A 27,606-nucleotide genomic window follows, 5' to 3' on the forward strand; every position below is an offset into this window, starting at 1 on the left:
GGACCCAAAATGATTTTATTGCTATATAAAAACAAGTCAAGAAAAAATAGATGCATATTTTCTTCTACAAAATTTTAAAATACTCAGGCTATTAAATATTTTTCTATAAACATGCTGAGATAAAAAGACAAATTCAAACATAGAAATCTTTTCCAGGTACCTTATAAAGAATGAAGAATAATAGTTGTCTTTCTTCTATACTTTTATATGTACAGCTCTAAGACATAGCAGTTACAATTTCTTGTTGGAATTATCTGAAGAAAGGACAGACCAAGATAAATATTCTATCACGTGGCAATAAAATTAGCATAAACCTCTACTTCTTTGAGCGTTTAGACTTGGCAGCTGTGGTCACCTAGTATTGCAACTGGGATTTCCAACTCAGCAGGGCAAGTAGCCTAATTAAGTGTAAGACATCCTCTTCATTTTAGAAACAGAAACCACTGGTCAGTGGTCCTTAAAAGGTGTGATCACCTTCTTTGTCATTGGATGTTAAGGTCTGAGATGCTGTTTCTAACCATCACAGCTGAAATGAATCCAAGCAAAGAAAGGAAAGAAAGTACCTTGGCGGAGGGCGGCGGGGGAGGGGGTGGATTCGGTTTGACACAAGGCACATAGGAAGCTGTACACTTTTGACAACATTAAATCAGAACATATATTCTAATTTCTCAAGAAGAAACCCTTCCAGAGAAAAGGCATTAGTGTCGATTTACATGAGAGTTCAAATAAAGCTTTTTCACCCTGAAATTAGATTATGGGGTAAGCCAAGCCAGGTTATCTCTGCAGAAGATATAAACTACAATTATTTGTGGAGATTTCAGTCACTGTTTTGCAATTGATACTTAAGGCTTTCTTCTCTCCTATTCTTTTTGTGGGCTTTTTAACAAGATATTTTTGGGAGGGATGCTTTAGGAAGCAAATGTTAGTTTTTGAAAGATAAAAGTACAATTATATTTAGAATAGAACCCCCATTGAAAGAACTCTCAAACAGAAAGTTTTTCTAGGTATATTTGATTATGCATCATTTTCCTAAAGGCTGAGACAGAGAGAAAAGATCCTATGACATCTGCATGATTACCCTAGCATTAGCCCACAGGGAAGGCAAACCGAAGGGCTGAGATGCAGGGTGCTGGAACACTTGGCAATGGAGAGAATATTGAAGCACCAAGTCCACTATTAACTTTCCAGGGATGACCTTTCTTAGCCTGCATAAAATGGAATGGAAGTTTGAATTTTTGAGGCTGTCACTGACCCCTCCCCCCCAAAAACGCCTGGAATTCTGTGCCTCTCCATGTAATGGAACATCCATTTATCAAATGTTTGTGTGTGACAATGGAATTACTCCTACTTAGCACCAAAACTGTAGTATGCTTTACCGTTAAATGGGATTGTGCCTACTATTTGCCAGGCATTGAGCTGGGCACTGGCAGTCCTCCTGACTACTACTACCAATTTTGGAAATAGAATTATGTAAGAAGAAAATAGTGTTTTGGTAAGGAACTCTTGAATGGTTATCCATGAAGCTTATGGGATGTGATGAAGTATATTCAATATGCAATCTATGGAAGGAATTACCAGTTATCCTAAAAGGAAATCCACTAAACACCAAAAAGTCAAATGTATTTGGTATAAAAGTATAAGGTGTTTATCCACATTAAAATGCCCATTTTTCCACATTGCAAGGAAACCAAAAATTGACCCCAAAATGAAAAACATCATTTCAGCAAAGCACTATTCTAGGTTTGAATTTAAGTCAGCCCAGAGAGGTCTCCATGCACGGAAGCTGTCACCTCTGAGTCTCAATTCACTACCGAGAGAACACAGAGCTCAAGATACCCGCTACAGTCCACCCCCGTCCCCCCTGCCCAGATCTGGAAGGACCTAGCTATTGCCCCCAGGAAGGGCAGACCATGAGGTAAGCCTCTCCTATCTTCAAACCCCAAACTGTTCAGCAACTAAGATTGTGAAGAACAAAAATTGTGACTGATTATTCTAAAATCTACAAATGTTCTTGTCCAAACCTTTCTTTGTCATCAAGGCTTTACTCACAAAGAGGCACCAGGGCAGGCCATGGCTCTCGGGCAGTGGAAGGTGCCCAGGACCTATTTCTGGTTATCTGCGGAGCCTGCCCTGGGAAAATGGGCCAAAAAGGTTAACATTAACAACTCCACTGCGCGCCAGCAACTGAAACCTATTCAGGGGAGGGTCAAAGTAGGTGCAAATTAGTATAAGATAGAAAAAAGAGCCTGGTGGAGTGGTTAGACTCATGGACTGAGGAGCCAGAGAAACCAGACTGGCAGGTTTTGAATCTCAGTTCCACCTCTTAGGACTCTGAGGCAAGTTACCAACTGTTTCAGCTTCAGATCTCTCATCCATAACGTGGAGATAATAATAGCTCCTACCTCTTAAGGTAGGACATCTGGGGACTGAATAAGCTAAGAATTACAAAGTGCTTACAATAGTGTCTGGAACATAGCAAGTGCCATGCAAGTACTTCTAAAACATAGAGACAGGAACTCGAGGAAAGTGCTCTTTGAGGTTTTTAGAACAGTTTGTGCTGCTAGAGAATACAGGCACATTCCCATTCTAATTAAGTTTGGAAATGGATGATAAAATATGCCAAACCCCAGAGAAGCCTTGGGACTAAGTGGAGTTTTGGAAAAACTTCCAGGGCTGCCAGGTTTCCAGGTCTACCAACAAACAGGCACAGTCTGAGCATCTGTCTTCTGCAAGGCATGGGAGGCTTTGGTCGTCAACGAGGGGCGACAGAACCACAGTTCACAGCTGCCATCATTTACATCGACCGTCTCCTTTCCAGTCCAGGTAAGTGCACAGGCCTCACTCAGACACACTCTTTCCAGAAATCCTACTTCAGGATTAACACAAACATTAACGCTGTGAAGCTCAATCATCTTATGGCTAAACAGGAGAAGCTAAACTGCAGAGCGAGTTTTTAAAAGCAAAGTCACCCGGCCACACCTCTACAACGTTTTACATGGTGGATCTCTGAGCAGCCTCATCGAGGGCAACATTCCTTTTCCTCGCTGCTGTTTCATCGTTCAGCTCTGAATCAGATTTGTCCGTCTTGCTGAAGTTAACTGCCAGGGAGCCTTCCACTCGCTCGGGAGTGCCCCCATTGGGCTGAAGGAGGGTCAGATTTGGTTCTTTAGGACGTTTCCATTTTGGTGTGGTGACTATCCAGCAAATGAGGGCTCCGAAGACCAGAACCAGAAGGCCGAGGACATTTGCGAAAACACCTTCTGGTGGCAAAGTACTGTAGGCAGGATTTTTCCTACGAATAAAAAGAGAGTATCCAATTACAAATAGTGAGACAGTAACATGCCAGACAATTTTGAATGCATCTGCTCAAAATGCACACTGGTACAGCTTCAATGCAATTCCCTTAAAGCTTGATATCAAGGAGAAATTTATGCTATAATTCACTCAATGGAAGTGTATACAATTGTTTAAAAAAATCATTGGTATGACAATAACATAGCATCTGGAGCACCTGTATCACTTAAAAAATGAACAAAGGATTGCCCTGGCTGGAGTGGCTCAGTTGGTTGGGTGTTGTACTGTAGACCAAAAGGTCGTGGGTTTGATTCCCAGTCAGGGGCACATGGCTGGGTTGCAGGTTTGGTCCCCGGTTGGACCACACGCAGGAGGCAACTGATCAATGTTTCTCTCTCACATCAATGTTTCTCTCCCTCTGTTTCTCCCACCCTTCTCCTCTCTTTGAAATCAATAAATGAAAAAAAATTTAATGAAAAGACGATGATATGAAAATGTACATACACCATAATGACAATGAATAAAAACATGCACATTCAGAAAGACTGTAAGGGCATGCATAATGTCAACAGTTGTTTTCGGAGCAGGGCAATTTGTTAGGCCTTTCAGTCCTGCTTCAAGCATTTAGCAATATTGTATTATCTAATATAATAAACTGTATAATATTACATACAATGCTATATTGTACTACATAGAATATAATGAATATTTTAAGCATACATATTTAAAACTTTCAGTGTTTAACATTTAACAAATTTTGTTACATTTTATTGCCTTTTTCCAATGAACACATATTTAATATTTTATAGCTTAAGTATACAATTAGGAAAACTATGTAACTTACAGAGCAAATAGCAGTTTCTCAGTCACTCCCATAAGCACGGTTGCAATCACTGTTCCAAAGATGAGGACTCCAGAACGAACATGTATGGGCATGAGAAATGCTCGGAGAGACAGCGGAGCCCAAGGAAGCAGAAAGATGAGAAAACCTGTGAGAAGCTAAACATTCAAAATGAAAGGTTATTTAACTTTAACTATTAACTACAGTAACTTTAAAATTATTATTTTAAAAGCAGTATGTGCAAAGTGAGAAAACATTCTGTGTAGAAGCAAGGGCATGAAGTGAAAGTGATAGGGGCTTAAGACATGGGAAAATTTAGCTTAAGGTAAATAGTCATAAATCTAGCAAGTAATGTGTATGTTAAGTTTTTGTTTCAGTAACTACAGATAAGGCCCACCCTGGCACCTGAGAATAAGCAGTTGACCTCCTGGGGCACTGGCTGGAGATTACCTTGACTGGAGACATCTGTACCAGGAAGAAGCAAGCATCTACCCTTCCCCCCTTGGAGGCAACTGTTGAATTTCAAAGGCTTTCGCTGACACCTTGTTTGCCCTCCCCCAACCCCCTTATAACAGATCTGGCTGGGAAAGAAAGAGTAAGATGGTTTGTTAGGGTATGAACCCACCATCTTCTCGGATCGCCGGCCATCTGAATAAAGTGCCTATAAAAGATTCAATCACTGTCATTGCTTATTGGATTTGGTAGTGACAGGCAGCCCAAATGCCGGTGTCTTCCGGTTACAAAAGTAAGTCTCCCCACTTCAGTTCCATCCTGCTCCACGGCGGCACCTGTTACCGCCTTCTACAGCGTCCGTCCAGAAAATCCGGGTGTGGGTGTCCAGACACATTCGCTCTGCATCTCGTGTTTTTTTGATATCTTCTCATATCAACACACAATTATCTAGTTGATTCTTTTTAATGACTAATATTCTATTTTAAGCATGTCATATAATTTATTCAGATCCTTACTTAGGGATAGTCCTGTTTCTAGTTTTTTTGCTATCATTGCATTAACAAGGCTACAATGACCATTGCAGTGCTGACTTGTTTATTTCTTATCAATTTCCTTAAGGTTGTCAAGCAGGAAGGGAAATAAAAATTTAAGTCACTAAAATCAGATACAATATTAAGACACATTTAGTAAGGTCAACCTAAAAAAACCATGTGGAAAGAAGTCAACAATTTTGTTTAATGAGGAAGAAATGAGTGCTACAGAAAAGTGATCTTCATTCCTTGAAAAGTAAATCCCTAGAGCAATACCTGTCTGCAGAGAAGCCAGCAAGGCTCCTGTGAAAGCCTAACACCTTCTGTTTTAGTTTGGTGTCTCACACCCCCTGCCTGCTAAGTACTGTTTTGTCCTCAAGAAAATAGAGACGACTTAGTTGAGTTTAAAGGGACATTTTTTTTCAAGTTCCTATTTAGGATCTACCACCCTAACAAAATAAGTATGCGGAGAGAGGAGAACAGGGAGAAACACTAGCATCCTGCTCATCTTTCCTGGCTGGAATCAAGGACTAATGGGGTGCCAGAAGCATGGAGACAGAAGGGGCTCGAGGCCTTAAACACATTTAGAATCAGCGTCTATGCAATGGTCGCCAATGGAGAGTAATCAAAAAAGGCACTTGATAGGCTGGCTTGCATATTTTATTGTCCACTTAATGCCGAAACTGCCTGAATACATTAGATATAGTTCAGAAGGGCCCCCTTGGTGGTTCAGAATGCTCCTAGTTCTCCTCCAGTCCTCATTGACTTTCGGGTCACTAAATCCAATGGACAGTTTTCAGACCTCATTTTCCATGACTTCTCAGTAGTGTCTGACACTCTTCAAGCCTCTCCTCCCCTTTACCGTTTCCTTTCTCATCCGCCCAGTTGCTCAAGCCTGCACGTGATTCTTTCTCTTATCCCTCGTATCACTGGTTTTCCAAATCCCATTAATTCTACCTCCTAAATATCTTTAGAAACTATCCACTTTCTCCCTGCTGCTGCTACTCCTCCAAGACACTATCATTTCTCATCTGAATCTCTGTAATGCCTTTGAGCTAGTCTCCCTGTATTTACACGTGTCCAGCCTCCAGTCATCTTCTATACCCTACTGCAGGCAGTCTGAGTCTCCTTCCTGCTCCTCAAATAGAGTGAACTTCTACCCACATACTATTGCATCCTCCTCGAATGCTCTTTCCCTTCCCTTTCACCACCACACTCAGGACTTCAAGTCTTGGTCCGACTTCCTTTCTCCCCTCTACTGTACGAGAGCTCTCCCAGAACACCCCATACCCTCCCTGTCTACCCAGCATTCAATGACCTGTCCTCCCCTGTAATTTATGAGGGCAGAGAGCAAGTCTCTTGGAGCCCATGTTTGTCTTGTGAAACAATGTATCACCCACAGCCTAACAAAGTATCCAACACATAATAGGCAATTAACTGTTGAGTAAATGGTTGGATTTATGAATAAAATTTCACTGGCATAAAACGCACGTTCTCAACGATGGTGTGCCCATGATCTATAGTGGAAAAGAAAAATGCCATCTTTGGACCACAAAGGATCCTACCAAAGATTTATGTGTCTAGTAACAACAGGCCACCTGAGTCATTCCAGTATCTTAAGCCCATGCATTGTTTGGCTTTGCTTCTTTTATATGTTGTGAAGAATGTGTCAAAAGCCTTAATTTATAGGTGAGCAAAGTAAGTCCAGAAAAGTTAGTAACTTGTGCAATGTCACCAGCTACAAATGGGTGAGCCCGATTCAGACAGAGGTGGCCCTGACCCCAAGCCCTGAGTTGTTAAACACAGCCTGCTGGCCGCGTCTCAGCAAAGAAGAGGCCAGTGGCCAAGTTCCGAGACAGAGACGGTCGTAAGGTTGTGAAATGACATTTAAGGGAAACCTAGTTAGCACACAAATAAAACAATAGGAGATAAGAATCTGGATATTTCAGGGGGCAAAAGACAATCTTGAGGCAATTAAAAAATGTATTTAATTCACCCAAGTTTAACATTAGAAAATTTATGGATGTAACTAACTAATTAACAGGTTAAAGAAACAAATATATTCATCCCAACAGACACAGAAAACCATTCAATAAAATTCTACATCCACTCATGATTCAAAAAGAAAAATAAAACCTTTTCACAAACTACAATAGGAAGAAACATGAAGCATCTCTACTCTGTAGTAAACTATTAGCAGCATTGTGTTCAAAATAAGAAAAAATCAAAATTTTTATCTCTTTCTATTCTGTACTTCTTAAATACTTCTGTCTACTCTAGTACACTTCAATTCCGTACTGCTCACAGGAAAAGATACATGATAAAACTGGCACTGCAGGTAAGTGATGAGGACAGGGGCGATTCGATACATGGTTCTGGGGAAACAGTTTATCCAAACAGGAGAAAATGAAGTTGCATCACGACATCACGTCATACACTAAGAACTCCAGATGAATGCTCTATGATTTAAGTACTTACATATCAAACACAAAACTTTAATGATCTTAATAGAAAAACATAAGAGAAGTTAAGATTTTGACTAATATTACTGTGATGCAACCTTTTGGCCATTTGGGGGCTTTTCTCTGAGTCCAGCGGTTCTCAGACAGTAGTTGCACCAGAATCACATGACAGGCTGGTGAAAGCACATTTTTCTGGCCCCGCCCCACAGTTTCTGACCTCGTGGGTTGGAACAGAATCTCACAACCCGTTTGACTTCAGGGTCGCGAAGGATTTCAAAAACACATCACCAAAACAAAACATAATGACTTTAAAAGAAAACATAATTAATTTGTTCTAGTAAAATTGAGACTTTAGTTTTAAAAATACTAGTAAAAGAGAAAAAGTACAAGTTTCAAGCTGGAAGGTATATGCAAATACATACATATATAAAGGAATTTGACATAGAAATCCTACAAATCTTTAAGGAAAAGGAAAAGAAACTCATTTCTTAAATAGACAAAGACATGAACAGGTGTTTCTTGGAAGGAAAACATAAGCACTCAGTAAAATAGACATTAAAACCACAAGAAGGCATCATGTCATACCCACTAGTTTGGCAATAATTAAAACGTTTGAAGAGGATGCATGTTGGCAAGAATGTGCCATATGGGAACTTGCACACACTGCCGATGGGAATGTAATGGGGTCAACCAGTCTGGAAAACAAGTTAGCATTATTTTTTTAGGCTGAGTCTATACTCCTACTCCTAAGTATACACCCAGAGAAACCTTTGCTTATAGGAGAACCAGGAAATATGTATGTGAATGTCCAATGCAGCATTGTTTGTGACAGAGAATAATTAAAAAGAGCCCAAATGTCTAATAGCAGGAGGATGAATAAGTAAATCTGTGGTATATTTACACAATGGAGCATAAAAGTAAAACGAGCTAGAGGAAATGACATCGTTGAATTAGTACAATGAAAAGAAAGGTTGCGAAAGAATTCAAACATAGTTGCATTAGAATACACATATTATGAAACTTTAAAAAGTTAAAGCAAACATAAGCGATATGTTGTTTAGGGATTCACAGTACATAATAAAATTATAAGGAAAAACAGAATGAGAAAAAAAACTTCAGGAAAATGGTCACCTCTATGGGTTGGGATGGGTAGAGAGATGCGGGATCAGGGTGGGTTGGGATTCAATGTTTTCCAAATTAGTTTGGATGGTGGAATCATGGAAGTCAATTTTATTATAATGTATAACTTTAATATACATACAATACTTTGCTATTTTTAAAAAGCATCCCAGAGGCTAGCTGTTACAAGTAGAAAAGAATTCTACACTAGAAATATTTCACAATCCATAGATATGCATGAGGAAGTGTGAAGGCCTTTCACCTCTTCTTAATTGTACGATTTTGCTGCCTGCCTGCCCCCTTCCCTCCTTCCTTTATTTGCTGAAACAACTAGACACTAGCTTTCTTTGGCAGGTGAAATTCTGATGTTACATGCAGTGGCTAAACCAAACCGAGCAGCACCAAGGTGAGAGGACAGATCTCGACAATGTCTCCCGGGCTCGCCACACTCCGGGATAGGTTTGCTTCCTGGGTCGTGCTGTGGGGGTGGTGCAAACCGACCTCACAGATGTGGACGAATGCCATGCGCAAAATTAGACTTGCGGTTGCTGTGCACAGAACTGGTGGTTTTGTAAATCAGCCAGAAGCAGGATGCTTCCCTTGCTCCATGTACAGTTTCCTGCTCTGCACCCACAGTGTCATCTGGGACAACTTCCTCTCAGAGTCCCCCTTGTTCAGAAAGAGAAATCACTCTCCATTCCCTCTCTTAAGAAATCTGATAGAAACACATCTGTGTCAAAGGTGTATTTTTAAGGCTCATACTTTTGCAACTAAGACTATGGGGGCAGGCATCTTTGTAAATCATAGTAAGGACAGAGCTGGTTCCCATCAAAAGTGAAGAAAGCAAGCTTAGAAGTGGTGTCTTTCCCATGGGAAAGGACATGTTTTGTATTTAATTTCTTGCTGAGCACACTTGGGCAATTTGTTCTGTCACTTCTGTGGACAAGCAATGCAAACACTTAAAAACAGCTTTTGTGCAACAAGGAAAGAAAGCTGGAATGGAGTCGTTTTCCCCGGAACAGGGACAGGAAGCCACTCACTGGCTCCCGAGAGAACAGCCAGAAGGCACCAAGCATCACACGGTACTCGCAACTGGGATGAGGGGCCACTGTTTGCTTAATTTAGTTTAAGAAGTTACGTATGTATGATTTTTATGCAACATATGTGACTTCTATTTCAAACAAAAGAGCGACATGTTCAAGTCAAACAACATGGAATTTAAAAATTAATAATCCCCCCCAGCCAGTCCCACCCACACCCACAATATTAGCAGGTTGGTTTATACTTCCATACCTTTCTTTACTCATTTGCACATATATGTGGCTTTTTCCTTTTTTCTTTCCTCTTTTTCCTCAAAATGACATTTTTAAGACACATTGCTCTTCAGTAGTTTTTCACACTGAAGTACATATCATAGATTTCACTGTCGATCAGTAGATACAGAGACATTCTTTGTAATAACTGTGTAATAGCTGACAATATGGATTCACCACAGATTATTTAGTCTTCCATTCCCTTATTTGGATATTTGGGTTGCTTCCCGCTTCCTGACTATACTTCCTGACTACCTGAAATACCCTCCTCAGAGATCCTTATGTGACAGTATTTTATTTCTGCTCCCCACAGATGTGCAATTGCTAGGTCAAAAAGTAAGCATATTTTTAAAAATCAATAGATATTAACAAACTACTTCCCTAAAATTTTGTGACAATTCAATGTCCCATCACCAAGTGTACAGCAGGACCCCCGAGCTCCTGTGTATGACAGCTGTCAGTCTCCGGGGGCATGATTTTCTACTTCCAGTTCCCTGATTTCTCAGTGAGGTTGGGCATTTTGTCATACACGCTTGGTGATTTGAGTTTTTTACTCTTTAAACTGCTTGTCCAAATCTTTTGTTCACTTTTCTATTGGGTTGCCTTTTTATTTTAATTTTTAGGAGTTTTGTTCATTAAACACATTAACCCTTAACACATGACATGATTGCTTCCATATCTCTTCGTGCAATTTCTGTTGACTTTGGTAACTTTTGTCCCATATAATTAAAAAAAATTTTATGTAGTTCATTATGTCTTCTTTTTTGCTTTACATCTTCTGGACTTTGGGTCAATCGTGTGGCCTCCCCTACCTCATATTATATAGATATATGCCTCTTAATTTTCTTCTTCTCTTTTCATTGGCTTTGGTTACTTTATATTTAGACCTTTAATCTATCTGGAAATTTTTTGTCTAAAATGATTGTCAATGTTGATGGTAACATTTATTAAATAAGCATGCCTTCCCCACTAAAATTAAATGCATTGTGTCACAGAGACAACTCTCACACATGCTTGGACTATTTCTGTTCTCTCTCTTCTTCCCACCCATGTATTTTGTTTTCTCCTGTGTTAACAAGTTGTTTTTAATAAGGCAAGTCTGCTTTCACTTTGTCTACAAAATTTTCCTGGCTATCCTTGGGTATTTGTTCTTCTGCATAAAGTTTAAGACTTTCATTGGGCTGAAACTTAAACTCATATTAAACATAAATATTAGTTGAAGAGGGAAAGATATTTATTAATTTTTCTATTTCAGTAACATGGTATTGCTCTAATCATGCCATGTTTTGTTTTTCAATAAGATCTTATAGTAGTTTACATATTCTACACATAGAACTTATATTCTCATTGTTCATTTTATTCCTGTGTTTTATAGCTTTTTAAAACCATATTATAAATGGATCCTACTACTTATTCTAAGTGGTTATTCTAGTAATGGCAAAAGTTATTGGATTATGCATGGCTGTCTTATATCCAGACACCTTTCACATTCTCTCATTATTTGTAGTCATTTCTTGAGTTTTTAGACATACGTTATATGATATGAAGACAGAAAAATAGTCACAAATTTTCTATTTCTTTCAATTTTTAAATTTCAGCTTCACTGAAGTATAATTGACATAAAGTTGAAAGGTTTTTGAAGTGTACTTCACAGTGATCTGACATGTGATGACTGTGAAAGGGTTCCCTCCACCTCGTCAATGAACGCAGCCATCACCTCACAGGTGTATCTTATTTGTTGTTGTTAACACAAGTTCTACTTGCTTAACATTTCAATTACACAATGCAGTGCTATCACAACAGTTTATATTAGATACCCAGGCCTTCTATACCTTAGAGCTGTAGTTTGTACACTTTCCTAACCTCTCCATTTCCTCCCCCCTTGTAAAATTCTTACTCCTTCCATAAAATGACCTTACTCCTATTTAATTTAATAACATATGTCAAATTTTCATTCAAAACTAATTTTTTTTCTGTCATCTCTAAGAAACATTTGCCTATCTCTAAAAATTAAGATGCATTTTTGTTTTCCTCCAAAAACTTTATAGATTTCCCTTTAACATTTAGACCTACAGTCCATTTGGAAATGACTTCAGTATCATTTCAGAATCATGGTTTACATTATTTTTATACGTCCATGCAGTTGACTTAGCACCATTCACTGACAAGTACATCCTTCTCCCTTTGTGTTGCACCATCACTTAACATCATAAATCAAGTCACCATATTTACGTGTAGGTTTGGTTTGGCCTCTGTAACCCATCTCACTGGGCTATTTTTCTGTCATGGCATCAACACCACACTGTCTTGATTATAGCAGCTTTTTAATAAGTTTTGATATATGGGGGTTTAAGTCATCCAACTTTGGTGTACTACTTCAATAAATGTTCTATTATCTATATAGATGTTCTCATTATCTTGTACATTAGTTAAAACCTTTAAAACAAAATTGAACAACAATGGTAGAAAGCATCCTCATCTTATGTATTTTTGAATGGAAGTATCTGCAGTATTTCATAGTTTAAGCTGATGGCTGCTGATGGCTGCTGGTAAAGGTGTTCACCCTCAGAGCCGCCACATGAGGTGTGGAAGTGTTTCGTGCACAGCGGGGCCACATCTAGGAGGAGTTTGTTTCCTTCCAGTGCACTGGGATAGTCTCAAGTATTGCTCCTTGAAGGTCGAAGGTGTAAAACAACCTGGACCTGATGTCTTTTTTTTAGTGATGTATTTCAAATGACCTTACCAAATTCCTCTAATGCTATTGGTCTGTTTAGGTTTCTAATTCTTCTTGGGTCAAATCTGATAGTTTACATCTGGCAAATCTGATAGTTTACATCTTTTCTTTCTTGAAGATTTTAAAGTATCTGACCATATATTTAAATTTAATCATCTATCCTAATTTTAAAGTATTATTTATATCTATGATTATATTCATTCTCATTCTGAAAGTAAAAAGACCTAAGAATCCCAAAATACCAATTCTAAAAGTACTTATGCACCTCTATGTTCATAGCAGCACAATTTACAACAGCCAAGTGCTGGAAACAGCCTGAGTGTCCATCAGTAGGTGAGTGGATCAAAAAACAGTGGTACATTTACACAATGGAATGCTACACAGCAGAAAGAAAGAAGAAACTCCTACCCTTCACAACAGCACAGATGGAACTGGAGAGTATTATGCTAAGTGAAATAAGCCAGGCAGTGAAAGACAAACACCATATAATCTCCCCTATAAGAGGAACCTAATCTGTTGTTTGATTACAAAACAAACAAATGAGTGAAACAGAACCAGAGACACAGAAACAGGGAACAGACTAACAGTGGCCAGAGGGGAGGAGGGAGGGATAATAGTGGAAAGAAGGGGGAGGGACTAGTGAACGAGCATGTATGAATGGCCCACGGACATAGACAACACGATGGGAACTGGCTGTGGGACCAGATGATGGGCTGGGCACAGGAGGGCAAAGGGGGAAAAATTGGAACAACTGTAATAGGATAATAATTAAAAAATAAAATAAAACTTTTTGCTGGTAGATTTAATAAATTTTTTAAAAAGTGAAAAGAAAAAAATAAACTGGAATGCAGCCACCTAGAGACCAACAGCGTTACCATTCAAGCGCACATCTTTCCAGATGTTCGAAGCATGCCTTATTTAGTCCATTTTTACTCAGAAGCACAGAACCCTGTCACCAGGAAGCTACAAAGAGGCTGGGTGATTTCCACTCTGTTCCTCAGCCCTCCCCTGAGAATGCTCAGACTCGAGCTGGGTGGCCCATCATGGAAACAACAGAACCAAATGCTTGTGGGGAGGACCCAGAACTTGGACACACCTGAGTATGAGTCACAGCTCTGCCATTAACTGTGTAACCTGTACGTCCTCAGCATCTGCAAAGGCTATGCCACCTAAAGGACAATGTGAGGGAAACAGAATATTTCACACAGTGCTTGGGCTCTAGAACTCTGCATTCTCAGGTGGTGCAAAGGAGGTGGAGCAATGCCAGAGAATGTGCCACTGGAAGCCAAAGAGACAGCTAAGGAAAATCCCGAAGAGATGCCAGTAAAGTCAAGAGGGTCCCCAAAGTGCCCTGACCAGTGTGGTCCAGTGGGTAGGGCATCATGCTGCAAAGCGAAAGGTCACCGGTTCGATTCCGGGTCAAGACATATGCCTAGGTTGTGTACAGGAGGTAGCTCATGGATGTTTCTCTCTCACGTTGGTGTTTCTCTCCCTCTCCTTCTCCCTCCCTTCCTCTCTCTCTAAAAATCAATAAATGAAATCTTAAAAAAAAAGATCCCCAAAGCACCTGTCAGCATGTCAATATTCCCTGCTGTGGCCACCCTACTCTCTAAGAAAGAGGGCCCACCAGCCAGTGGCAGCAGAGGAAGCTGTCTCCCAGATGTGTGGCAGTGACTGAGCAACTGCAGGAAAATTCACTCGTGGACAGGAGATCTGAGCTAGGCACCGCCACCACCTGAAGATTCACATTTTCCTCGTTCCTTCTTGATCAGGAAAGTCAAATTTGATGCAGGGCTTTCTCTGTGCTTCTGTCCTGTCTGACACCTTTCCATTCCCCAGTTCCTACCTCTTGGCATGGCAATGAGAACTTAAATAATTAATAGTTTCTACATAAATATTAACCTTAATTAATATTCAAAGAGCCTGAAGCAGAAAAATGATAAATAAATGTCTGGGAAGAGGTCCTTTTTTTGGAAAGTTCAGTCATTCAAATATTTTAAGATATGCCTTGTGATTTTGTGGATTTACTCTAGTTTCTTCTATATCCACAGAAAACTAAAGCTCACAATGATGCCCCAAATAAGGTAGTTGAATACATAATGTACTAATTAAAGAAGGGAAGTAAATCAACATAGTTTTCAAAGATTTTTCAACAAAGTGGTTAACGTCATAAAGACTTTTAAAATTTACCTCTTTTTCCATGACCCTGAACAACCAAATCCCTATCACAGTGCTGTCAATTTATGTTTAATTTGTGTTTAAATTATGTTTAAACACAGTGCTGTCAAAGGTATGTGTGTTTAGTAAGTGAAGACAGAGGAAAAATAAAACAGTGGGTCTTCAAAATCTAATAAAAACAAAGAGATATTAATTCATCTTTTCAACTCATAAAGTTAAATCTACAAAACAGAAGTGACAGATATGGAAAAGATATCTATAGCTCTTGTCTATGCTAGCTCATTCAGCACATAACACAAGAAGTTTCAACAATAGCCATTTACTACTACTGGATGGCAATTTCCCTATATACCACGCCCATATTTAGATCTGACATTCAAACTCATACACTGAGTCCTGCAGTTCCCAAGCCGCTCTAGGGGAAACTACTTACAATGGAAACAAGTAGAACAAGGATTAGTGGGAAAAAGAAGATGACCTCCAACAAACTAAGAGGGGAGACCCCCTGAAAAAACTGGAATTATCTTCTGGAGGGCAGGCCCCTTATAGTATAGGTTTCTCCCACTAGGGGAGTGTTCTAGGAACCCATCTTTATCAGTGTACCAGCTGGCATTGTTGTGAGAGGCTGCGTTTGGCTTCAGTGAAATTTTTTTGAAGACTTTTCAATGGTTTTGCCCATTTCATGATGGGTGATTTATGGGCACACCTGCTCACACTGTGCTGAGTGCTCAGCAGTTTTTGACCAAAAAATGGCTTAACCCTTGTGCCCCACCCTCCCTGTTCAACCAATCTTGCCCTGAGAGAATTTTTTTTGTTTCCTCAATGAAAAATGTCCTCAAAGGGAAACATTTTGGCCAATGTGGAAGAGGTGAAACAAAAAAATGGCAGAAGCACTAAAAGGCATCAAAATCAACAAGTTCAAAAACTGTTTTGAGCAGTGGGAAAAATACCTTGATAGGTGTATTGCAAATAGAGAGTACTTTGAAGGTAAATGAAGTTTAAGCATGTAAGAATAAACACACAATTTTTTATAATTAAATTTCAGTTATTTTGGGTCCCTACCACCACCACCATGAATTAACAGAAAACATCTACAGCATCCAAATTGTTTTACTTTTTACATCGTATTTATAAATATGCTGAGGCACTGACCTGTAACATGTAGAATATGACGACTGCCAGTCCAACCCAGCTATGCAGGCTGTACATATTGGGGATGTTCAAGGCATTGTGGAAGTCAAAAACAGCCACTAGGGAAATAATTGCAAGAATGGCTGCGACAGCGTTCAGCCCCGCGTGGATGCACTTCATCAGGAGCTTGCTGCATTTCCAGGTCCACGGCAGTCTGTACACGATGATGGCTGGAGGGAGAAGGAAGAGGGTAAACGTGGTTTGGTGTTTGTTTTTCTTTTAGTAGCAACACAAGATAAACACTGCAACACGCTGAGCACCCCCCTCCATGAACCCTCTTCTCTTGCCTTCTACTTCTCCCGTTTCCCTGCCTCTCCGTGGTTTCTTCTCCGGCTTTTTTGCTGGCATCTCCTTCACTCCCAACGTGTGGACAAACTTTGGGGCCCCTCAGGCTTAGTCCTGGACTTTTCTCCCCTGCACTCTCTGTGGGTGACCTCATCTAATCTTTCCCTGAGAGGCCACCTACACGGCAGGGACTCCCAGATTTTCATCTCCGTTCCAGAACTTTCTTCTGAACTCCACACCTGCATCATCCAGAGGCTTTTTGACCTCTCCACATAGATTCTTCCCAAATATCTCAAACCTCACACATCAAAAACTAAGTTATGGTTTCTTTACATAAATGTTTTAGTTTGGTAAGAAAAAGACAGACTAAGGATTAGAAAAATATGCAAAAAGATTTAAATAGACAAAAGAGTATATCCAAGTGGCTAACAAACATAAGATATAAACTTCATTATTCAACAGAGAAATGCAAATTAAAATCAAGTGAGAATATCTCTACCACGTATCTGAATGGCTAAACATGAAACATACTGAACGTTGAAGAGAACGTGAAGCAATCAAAACTCTCATGTCATGCTGATGGGAGTTTAAATGAGAATAAACACTTTAGATAATTAGCAGTATAGGCTTCACCTAAACTTATGCATACTTTATGATCCAGCAATTCCATTCCTGGATGTATAATCCAAAAAAATACATTCACCAAAAGACGTGTGCTAGAATATTATTAGTGGCACTATTTGTAATGGCCCAAACCTGAAACTCCCCAAATGTCCGTGCTCAGAATGAAGAAATAAATTTTGATATATTCATTCATACCATGGAATAATATAATGCAGCAAAGAGAACAAACAATTTATAACTAGAACTTCACCCAACAATATAGATCACCTTAGAATGGCAATCCCAAGAAACAAGACATGAACAAGTATATACTGCATGATCCAATTTACATGAAGCATACAAACAGACAAAATTCTGCATATAGATTAAACTTCAACAAAAATAATTTTTTAAAGTTTTTTTAAGTGTCCTGGTTTAAGCAATGATTACGTGGCCACCTAAACCAGCTTGCAACTACTTTTTTTCTGAGGACAATATCCTGCCTCTACCCACCCTCACCCCACCCCTCCAGTCCACGTCAAAAAAAATTTAGATATCTGGCAAAGTATAGCAGATTGAAAATCCTTTCCTGGAAGACGGATTCCACTATATCAGCAGTGTATCATTTATATTTCTTAATTCCAGCAAAAATAAATAAAAGCCTTTTCCCACCAAAGACATGTATAACTTATGAACATATATGAACTTATAAACATATGAAACTTCATAAGATCATAAAACTATAAGGGATTATTTAGTTTCTTTTCAGACAGAAATGCATGTAAACTTACAAAGACAGATGTGAAGTCAGCCTCTTTAAAGCTTTTGGCACAAGATGTCAATTTGCCTATTCTTTGGTTCTATTCCAACACTTGACAGCCTCACCTTTAGGACAGTATTCCTATGAGCTGATCTGAACTCTGATGGATTGCTACTTACTAATTGTAGTGCTTATAAGGGTATGCCATAAATGTTTATTGATAATATTTCCTTGATGACATGGAAACTTTTGGATAATCATTTCTATATTCAATAAATCCTTTCCAACCATTTAAAGGAACAGCTTAAAGAGTATACTTTTGAAAGCTAGTTCAAGGCCTTTTCTCATTTATATTTCATCCTCTCTAAAGGCAGGAAATTTGTCTCTCTTTGTAGCCTCAGAGCTTAGGACAGCCCAGGGCTTAAAGCGTGTTCTTCTATAAGTAATATTTTTATCTTACTTTGAGATAATTTTAGATTCAAATGAGGTTTTAAGAAACAATACAGAGAGATCCCATATACTCTTTACCCAGTTTCCCCCAGTGGTAACATTTTACATAACTGTAACACAGTATCTCCACCAGGAAATTGATGTGAACATAATCCACTTGAGTTTATTCAGTTTCCCTAGTTTCATTTATGTGTGTGTGTGGCCCACAAGTATTTTTAAATAAACAAATGTAAAGCAGTTTCTGCAGACTGATCAAAGTTAGAAATCAAAGTGATGGCAAACACTGTGGCCACCCTTCTTCAGGCTTTTTCTCCCTGTGGATTCAGCAGCTACCCCGACATTTATTGGTCCCAGACAATTAAGGATTTTAGTCCGTGGGTCTAGTGCAGAATTTTTTCTATCTCCTCTTTAGTTTCTTGCTCAGGTCAGGGCACACGCCTCCAAACTCTTCCCTCCATCCTGCCTTATCTTTTATTCCCACCAGCTCTAAGTTTTTGTTTATAAATTATTATGTTGGCACTGTGGCTGGTGTGACTCAGGGGATCGAGTGGCGGGCCTAAGAACTGAAAATTCACCAGTTCAATTCCCAGTCAGGGCACATTGCCTTGGCTGTGGGCCTGGTCCCCAGCTGGGAGTGTGAGAGGGGCAACAGATCACTGTTTCTCTCCCTCTCTTTTTCCCTTCCCTCCTCTCTCTCTAAAAATAAATAAATAAAATCTTTACAAATATTTTTTATGTTGGCAGAAATCTTTACATTTGTTCAATTTGGGTGGTGAGCGATCTGTTTATTATTTTTTGTATAGTTGAAAAAATTCATAATAGTTTCAAAGTTAAAACAACATTTTTGTAAACTTGCAAACCCATAGCAAACTAGTCTCCACAGTGAAATGGGCAGCTTGCAGGAATCTGAAGGGCTCTCGTGAGTGAAGCATGGAATTTTCAGCATCCATCCTGGCCACAGAGAGGCTCTGCTGTAGAGTTGAATTTGCTTCAGAACACTCTCTGAATAAATGAAGGATAATTGCAAAATGTCACATTTGCATTAGGTGTTTACATGCTTTAAAAATGTATAAATAACCCAAATGTGGTAAACTTCAGGAGAAAAAGTCAACTTTCACAAATCAAACCACATTCTTCAACAAGAATTTGTTCTCAACACATAAACACTGCCTGGAGAGCAGAATTTAAATATTTCTTGCTTCTTTGGCTTGGCACTTACCTAGATTCCTGAGATTCAGTGGGAAGGAAGAAAAAGGCCTCATGAGCCCATGAGCAGGGGAACTGCTATCAAACAGCCACTTGTGACCGAAACAAGAGTTTTCTGTTAGAGATCCTAGCTGGCAAGACCATTTTCCTTGGAAAGGGAAGGAAAACACGAGCACATACAGGTTCTCGACTTAGGTGGGGTTACATCCAATAAAGCCATCATAAGTTGAAAAAATATCGTAATGCATGGAATACATCTAACCTACAGAACACCATAGCTTGGCCTAGCTTACCTTGAATATGCTAGAACACCTACACTAGCCTACAGTTGAGCTTTGAAACGTGCCTGTGCATTCAAACTGCCTCACAGCATGAAAATAAAAACATTTGGAGAATCAAAATGAAGGAAGTGATTTGGATGATTTGGGAGGATTTATTTTAGCATCTCATCACTAGAAGCATCTCTTTGAAGTGACTGAAGTCCTCACAAAGTTGATAGACTGGTACCAAATAGTGTATGAAAAGAGAAAAATGCAATTGACTGGACATTCGCAAATATGCATAAATTTTGTTTTCAGAAACATCAGCTACATTTTCATGTGCCTTATATCAATATCAAAATATTATGACAGATCAGAAATGGTGCCAGCTCCAATATCGCCAGACCCTGGCCAGGCATTTGATCTCTAAAATTAGGAGTCAGACCTAAAGTCCCAGTCAGCTCTAAATATCTAGGACTCAGGTTTTCAAAAAGGAAACCCAAACTCAGATATAACAGACTCACACAGGAGTGGTTTGTAGACAGGGTTACACAGTGTTTAGTGCACAACAAGGCACTGCACACCCATTCCCTTCATCTGTTTACTCTCTGTGTTGTCCTTGCAGGTGCGACCCTTAGCTTAAAAGATTGGCCAAACTTTCATTAACTTAGTAAATATTTATTTGCATGTTGCATATAAATATTGCATGTTATGCATATGGCATGTTATGCGATGCTCCGTGGACAGCAGTGAAGAAAGCAGAAAAAGTCCTTCCCCTCAAGAAGCTCACATTCTAGTGCAGAAGACAGATAGTAAGTGAATAAATAATTTAACAAGTCAGTGGTCAGAATCTGGATAACACTGTATTTTGAATTTGGAGTCTATACGGTGTTCTGGTGAACCGGATGGGAATTACAGAAGGAGAGGAATCAAGGATGACGGCACAGCTTTGTCATGAACATCTAGATTCTAGAGTTTCAACCTTTTCCATTTCACGGCATGCATAAACTAGTTACTAAAATTCTGTGGCACACCCCAAAATATAATTTTTGCCAATCTGACAAAAACAGGTGTAATTTTGATTGATTTACAATAGTAGTAGTAGTAGTCGTAGTCGTAGTAGTAGTAGTAGTCGTAGTAGTAGTAGTAGTAGTAATTACCTACCCTTTTTGCTCCAAAGTAACTTTTTTAAAAAATCAGATGTCTGTACTTGTATATAAGGATTTCTGGTACCGAGAATTAGCCAATCAAAGCCCTGGCTGGTGTAGCTCAGTGGATTGAGCACGGGTTGCGAACCAAAGTGTCGCAGGTTCGATTCCCAGTTAGGGTACATGTCTGGGTCGCAGGCCATGACCCCCAGCAACCACACATTGATGTTTCTCTCTCTCTCTCTAGCACCCTCCCTTCCCTCTCTAAAAATAAATAAATAAAATCTAAAAAAAAAAAAGAATTAGCCAATCAGACTCAACCTTATTATGCAATGTGACCAATAAGATACGGCTCTCTTATTTGACCTACTTATTTATGATTCAAGACAGGGCATTCACATTGGATGGCTACTGTTGTTTTGACTGTTGTCATTTTTAATTAAAAAAAATGTTAGTTTTTTTATCTTCATCCGAAGACATGCTTATTGATTTTAAAGAGAGAGGGAAAGAAAAACATCGATAGGAGAGAGAAACAGTAGTTGGTTGCCACTTGCAAGCACCCTGACAGGGGACCAAACCCACAACCTAGGCATGTGCTCTGACTGGGAATCAAACCTGCAACCTTTCAGTTTACGGAATGATGCTCCAAGCAACTGAGCCACACTGGCCAGGGCATCACTTTTTAATCTGACAATCTAAGGGTAAATAAGTCAGTGAGTCTGACTAAATAGTTAGGTATGGCATGTTTTAAAAATTCTTGTGGCACACCAGTTGAAAATCACTGATCTAAAAGAAGTCCCATTTACCGAGGTGGGGAAACCTATGGGAGGAGTGGTTTTGGGGACATGGGGAAGATTGAGAGTTAAGATTTGGACATGTCTGTCTGACATCCAAGTAGAGAGTTTGAGTAAACAGATGAATATTTGTGTCTCCAGGTCCAAGCTAAAGATAAAAATATAGGAGAGTCCAGTAAATAGATGGTGTTTAAAGCCGTAAGCCCGGATGACATCACCACGAGAATGAGTGGATCAAGAAAGAAGTGGTCAGAAAACTGAGCCATGGACACTCTAACCTTAAGCCATCAGTGATACAGGAGGAACCAACAAAAGACACTGAAAGGAACAGCCAGTGAGGAGAGAGGAGCCAGAAGAGTCGGGTGCCCTGGAAGTCAAACGAAGAAAGTGTCCCAAGGAGGAGTAAGGGGTGAGGTATGCCAAATGCTGCCTTCTGGTCAAGCAAGATGAGTGAGAACTGACCACTGGAATTAGCAATGTGGAGGCCACTGGTCACAGGGTGAAGAGCGATGTCGGTGGAGCAAGAGAGCAAGAGCCTGACTAGAGTGGGTCCGAGGGAGAATAGGAGAGGAACAGATGGCTGCAGGCATTGACAACAGGCTCGGAGGAGAGGCAAGCAGAGAACTGAGGCAGTAGCTGAAGGGGGAAGATGGGGTCACAAGTGTGGTTGTTTTTAAGATGACAGTAATTGTAGCACGTTGGAAATAATCCATTGAGGGAGAAACGTAATGACACAGAAGGAAAAGGGGAGAATTGATGAAGTGATGTCCTTAAGTAGACACACAGAGGAGGCACAGACTATAACTCAGTGGTAACACTATGAGCTTGAGGCCTTTAGAATAAAGATGCTTATGTGATATAATATGATGCCCATTCTTTTGTGAGGTTGACTAAACCCGTGCTTCCAAACTGGCTCCACAGGGGAATCACTGAGGTGCAGAGAGGGCACTTTCACTTCAGATGCTACTATTATTATCACACGTGAGTGGCTGTGAAGTTGCCCTTTGTTACTAACAATTTAATGACGGTACAGGAATAATCACTCATCCTTTGAACAACTGCTTATTGGCCTACGATGTACCAGTTCTAGGTGCCATTCCAGGTGCTGGGGATACAGCAGTGAACAAAACAACCACGTCTACAACATTTTTATTAGTTATGTTCTAAATAGATCTACATGCATTTATTTATAACAAAAAAAATAGTTTTGGATTGCCTTGAACTGTCTTTATATTTTGTGAAAGCCCTTGTTACCCTAATACTGAAACGTTTTATTATCAATCATGTCCCTAGGCTGGTTCTGGAGTAGGTATTTGGGGGCATTTTCTCCATTATCTTCTTGGCCAGGTTTTACCCAACAGCTCTTTCAAGTATATTTAACTAACTGGTCTTGAAATATGGTCACTTTTAGATATATTAATAGGATATCTCAACAGCCTTTTCAGAACTACTCTTAATTTCTTTTTGTGAGTCTTTTCAATGTTACTCAAGCGTAGTTACATTCTTTAACAAAACCAACTTGATATCATTATGCTATTCAATTTCTCTTCTTTTAGTTTATACAGTAAAAAGAGTTCTACAAGGGGAAAAGTAAGGAGTATAGAGTTGCTGAGACTTCTTTTCGCTAAATTTATAAACCTGAATTTTCTACCTTTTACTAAAGAACACATTCCACCTTGTTGAACCTTTTAAAAGGTCAGCTGCCACTTTGAGAGCATTCATTTGTTCCAGTCTTCTGTGGCTCTCTTTTCAAGGTCTGTTTCTCTGATTTCCTGGCAGTATACCTATTTCATGGGAAATGCTCCTTTTGGAGAAGGACAAAGCCTCTTCTAAAGTTCTCTTTGAAACTCTTCCTCATTCATGTTTGCTAGACTTCCTACTCATTTAAAATTTTATTTTGGTTTTAGATATTCTATAGTCTGTCATACTTTATTTTAGAATACAAATATTTTCCAAAATATATAGGGGAGAGAGAGATTTATTTTGCAACTCTATGTTACCCTTGCTTGCTCCAGACCATACTTCTTAACGGTGTCTCAAAGGACTTGTTCTTATTCTCACATGGTTTCAAATACTGTTTACTGTATATTGCATTTGTAAAGCATATTATACTTAGAGTAATAACTGTATGTACTTTAGCTTTCCCTTCCTTGTCTGTAAATATTTGTGTATCACAGAACTCAATTACATCATGCCCATTATTACAGAGCTGAAATAGCATAGCCTAGAAATTTTCTCCTGAAGCAATGCCCCATAGGAAAAGAGTCAGTTACAACACGGCTAGTCTGTAACACGTATGTTTCCCTCCCGGCCTATAAAGCCAACTATTTATTCCTACTCCCTCCACAGGGGCCTTCCTACTGTTGGAAAGTGAGCCAAGATGTCTAAGAACTTGAGAGTACTATGCATGTGCCTGTGTTTACAAAAAAGTTTAGTTTCATGTCAATGAAATATAGTATGTGGTCAAATGTGCTGCAATATCTGGAATCTAAATAATAAACAGGATGGGTAATGTGGACAGGACAAAATTCCAAAACTAACACAAATAGAGTAACTAAGCTTAAAGAAAACAAGATTTGCATAAAAGCAGCAGATGAAAATTTCTAAAACATCCACTTACACATTTTGCCCCAAAGTGAGTATAACAGATTAAGAAAAGTCCAAATTTTGGAGAACTAGAAATCCTTTTAGGAAAACTGTAATGAAGTCTAATGTGAACGAAGAGTTCCAACGTGTATTTTGGATGAAGTCTTTTGCTTCTCTAAAAGGAATGTTTTTGCAGAAAATAAGCATATTCCCATAAATGCAGAGAAATCAACCTTGAAAATAAGGCCACGGAAAGCACACTACTTCTGTGGGTAAGCTACTTAACTGCTCTGTGCCTCAGCTTATTCTTATATATATGAAATAATGCATTTAGTGGGCACACAGAAAGGACTTGTTTTTGGAAACTTGTTTTTGACTTTGTCTGTGCTTTGGTGAGTCAGGACACAATTAACACCACTTGTGTTCCCTTATCCTCAGTTATAAGGAGAAGGAAGGTATTTCACAACCTCTAGAAAGTTTCTTGGTCTGAGCTTCTCTGAAGAGTTGGTTGGAAGAGAGGAAGAGGCTGTTCCTACTACTTGGAGCAAACAGAGGTGCTGACAACCTCTGACAAGCTCCAGCCAAACTGAAGGGCCTAACCATAAAGAAAAGAGTGCTTCTGATGACAGCACTTGGGCACTTGGGCAGTGTTTCTCATTTGAGTTTAATTAGAAATAACCGGGACTCATGCAATGAAGTAACTCACATCCTGGTGCCAGTCTCACACCAGGGAAGCGTGCAGGCCACGGTGGGGCATTAGCTACCTCAGCCCTCATGTCTCAGAGTGGGAGAGCGCCTGCCACACCTGCTGGAGGCTGCAGCGTGAGCTTTTTTCTGTACAAACTAGGTGGGCAGTTTCTTGTTCACTTACTTGTGGAAAATTAAATATTGGTGAGGAAAAGGCAGCCTGCTCAGAGGTAAGGCTTCAAACGCTGGTGGGTACCTGTTTCCAAACGCTTTCCACTCATCAGCCCAGTCCACCATGTTCGACCTTTTTAAAAACACTTTCTCTGCCAAGGCCTTGACTTTGTGTTTGGAAGATGGTTTCAAATAAATAGGACTTGCACCACTAGCTAGAGGGTCCTCCAGCCAGTCAGAAGCCGAAGGAAACTGTCAGGACACTGTGATAGGCTCTATGTGCCAATATAAACTGCCATTTGTTGTTGGTTGCCAGAGAAGGGTGGGAAGTGGGTAGGCAGGTCAAAAAGTTATAAAATAACTTCAAGGTATAAAATAAATAAGTCTCGGGACATAATATACAGCATGGTGACTATAGTTAACGACAATGTATTGTGTATTCGAAAGTTGCTAATAGAGTAGATCTTAAAAGTTCTCATGGCAAGAAAAAAATTATAACCATGTGTGATAATGGATGATAACTAGATGTATTGTGTTGTTCAACTAGCTATATATACCTCTATTGAATCATTGTTATACACCTAAACTAATATAATGTCATATGTCCATTACACGCCCAAAAAATAAACTGCCATCGACTGAGCCCTTGCTTCCTCTTGCTCCAGCCTCATGGAGAGAACACAGGACCAGAGCCAAAAGCAAACGCAGCAGGCCTCGGGGACATCCTGGGCAGCAGCCAAGCAGCTGCAAACTCTGGAGGGCATCTTCCACTTGGAGTTAGCAGACAGAGTCCCACGGGAAGCCCGGAGGGGGAACTTTGCCACGTGCGGCCACACAACCAAGTTGGGCTCAAGACTGAACAGGCAGTGACCAAGCAGGGCCGCGAAAACATCCCTTGGAGTCTTGGCAGTTTCCCGGGCTCGACTGAGCTTAACACTCAGAGCTCCAGAGCGGACGCGTCATTTACCCCGGCTGCAGCCGCCGTCCAGCGCCATTACTCAGGGCTGAGCATGTTACAGGAAGCAAATTCTCGCACCTCCATTTCCACCCCACATTGCCTCTCTCTCCTAACCTGCAGCCCAGAAGTTAAGTTCAACGAAAGGCCTAGCCTAGAGAGAGGCTTCCCGCCCTTGACTGCGCAGGCTACGGCTTCAGGGATCAGTTTCCCCCCCCGACAAGAGGGCTGCCTGGTCTGGGCCCCAGGGCACTCAGGCCTTTCATCTTGGTTCCCGGTTCGGGAGTCCTGGGGCGCCTCGAGTGCGTCCCAGCCACTCGCTGCAAAGAGTTAACCAAGTGGGGCCGACGCGCCCGGCCGGCGCAGCCCGGCGCTGCTGCGCCCGGACGCCTCCCGCAACACTTCCCGCAGCGAATCGCCGGCCCCGCGCGCCCCGCGCCAGCGCTGCCACTCCCGCGATCGCCCCGTTGGCCACAGTCCCGGCCCTGTCCGTCCTCGTCCTCGCCCCGCACCGAAACGACGCCTCTATGGGGCCGATGCCCACCCACTTCCCACTAACCGCCGCAGCTCCGGGGCGCGCCGCACCCCACTCCCAGGCTCCAGCGCACCCTGCATCCTCCCTCACTTCTTAGCTTGCCCAGGTCGGCCCCACTGGGTTAGGACTCAGTCCTGGACTCCCGGCCAGCGGCTCCCTCCCCACTGCCTCCCAGGAGGTGCCCATACCGATGCCCTGGATGAAGACGAAGCCAGTGACCACGAGCACTGGGTGCCAGTTAAACTCGAGTGAGCTCCCGTCCCAGCCGAGCCCCTCCCGGTAGTGGAGGACCCAGACGAGGGTGAAGATCACGGACAGGAAGCCGACGAGCAGCGCCGACACCAGCAGCGCGAGGAAGCCTCTGTAGCCGTCCATGGCCATCAGTGTCCCATACTCCGAGTCGCGGCAGCCTCGGGGTACTGGCCTCACGGCGGATTGCGGGGCGTAGACTTTTGGGAGCAGTCTCCGCCCGGGAGGAGGGGCTTTCCTGAAGGCCTGCCGGGGATGTGGGGCCTCCAGGGGGTGCGTAGCCGGCCGTAGCTCGAAACCGCTCCCTCCTCAAGGACCTTGAGGCGCCGAGAGCTCTAGCTACGCGCTGGCCACCGCCTGGCTCCGCATCCCACCGTGCAGAGGGCTCGAACGACGGATCCAGTTAGTTAAGAGCTCGGCTGATTTCATAACCACCACTTTCTTTTAACTCTTCCCGTGTGTCTTCCTTATTTGTGGAAGGCTGCATTAGGCAGTGCTGTGCAGTCCCGGTTAACTGACCGGAGGGGTAGGATGGGCGGGGTTGTGTGTGTGATTTTGATAAACGAAGCCTCTGAGTCCCAGTCCTAGAGGACTGGCTGTTTTCGGAGCCAAGAATGCGCCGAGGAGGAACCTGTGGGGTGGAATGAGCTTTGGCCCTGCTTAGCAAGGAAACTGCTTGTAGTTTGGCTTTCCAGAGAGAAGACAGACGCCTTCTGAACCCTGGGCTTGCCTATAGACTGTGATAAAATAGATGTGAAAAGTGTCCACCTGCCCAAAGCAATGTGGACCACAGCCCCGCCTT

General features: G+C 41.0%; 1 protein-coding gene across 1 annotated transcript; it reads right to left on the reverse strand.

Moving 5' to 3' along the window:
* Window positions 1-27,284, reverse strand: LOC123811373 (plasma membrane ascorbate-dependent reductase CYBRD1). Its single transcript, XM_045827402.1, has 4 exons — window positions 26,744-27,284; window positions 16,077-16,285; window positions 4,139-4,293; window positions 1-3,292 (listed from the first exon to the last, which is right to left on the reverse strand). The coding sequence occupies exons 1-4, from the start codon at window positions 26,934-26,936 to the stop codon at window positions 2,992-2,994; spliced, it is 858 nt and encodes a 285-aa protein (XP_045683358.1). The 5' UTR covers window positions 26,937-27,284; the 3' UTR covers window positions 1-2,991.
* Between the last annotated feature and the right edge of the window lie 322 nt (window positions 27,285-27,606).

The sequence above is a fragment of the Phyllostomus hastatus genome, unplaced genomic scaffold (genome assembly GCF_019186645.2).
Source record: "Phyllostomus hastatus isolate PE091 unplaced genomic scaffold, TTU_PhHast_1.1 phas_contig_1, whole genome shotgun sequence".
NCBI lineage: Eukaryota > Metazoa > Chordata > Mammalia > Chiroptera > Phyllostomidae > Phyllostomus > Phyllostomus hastatus.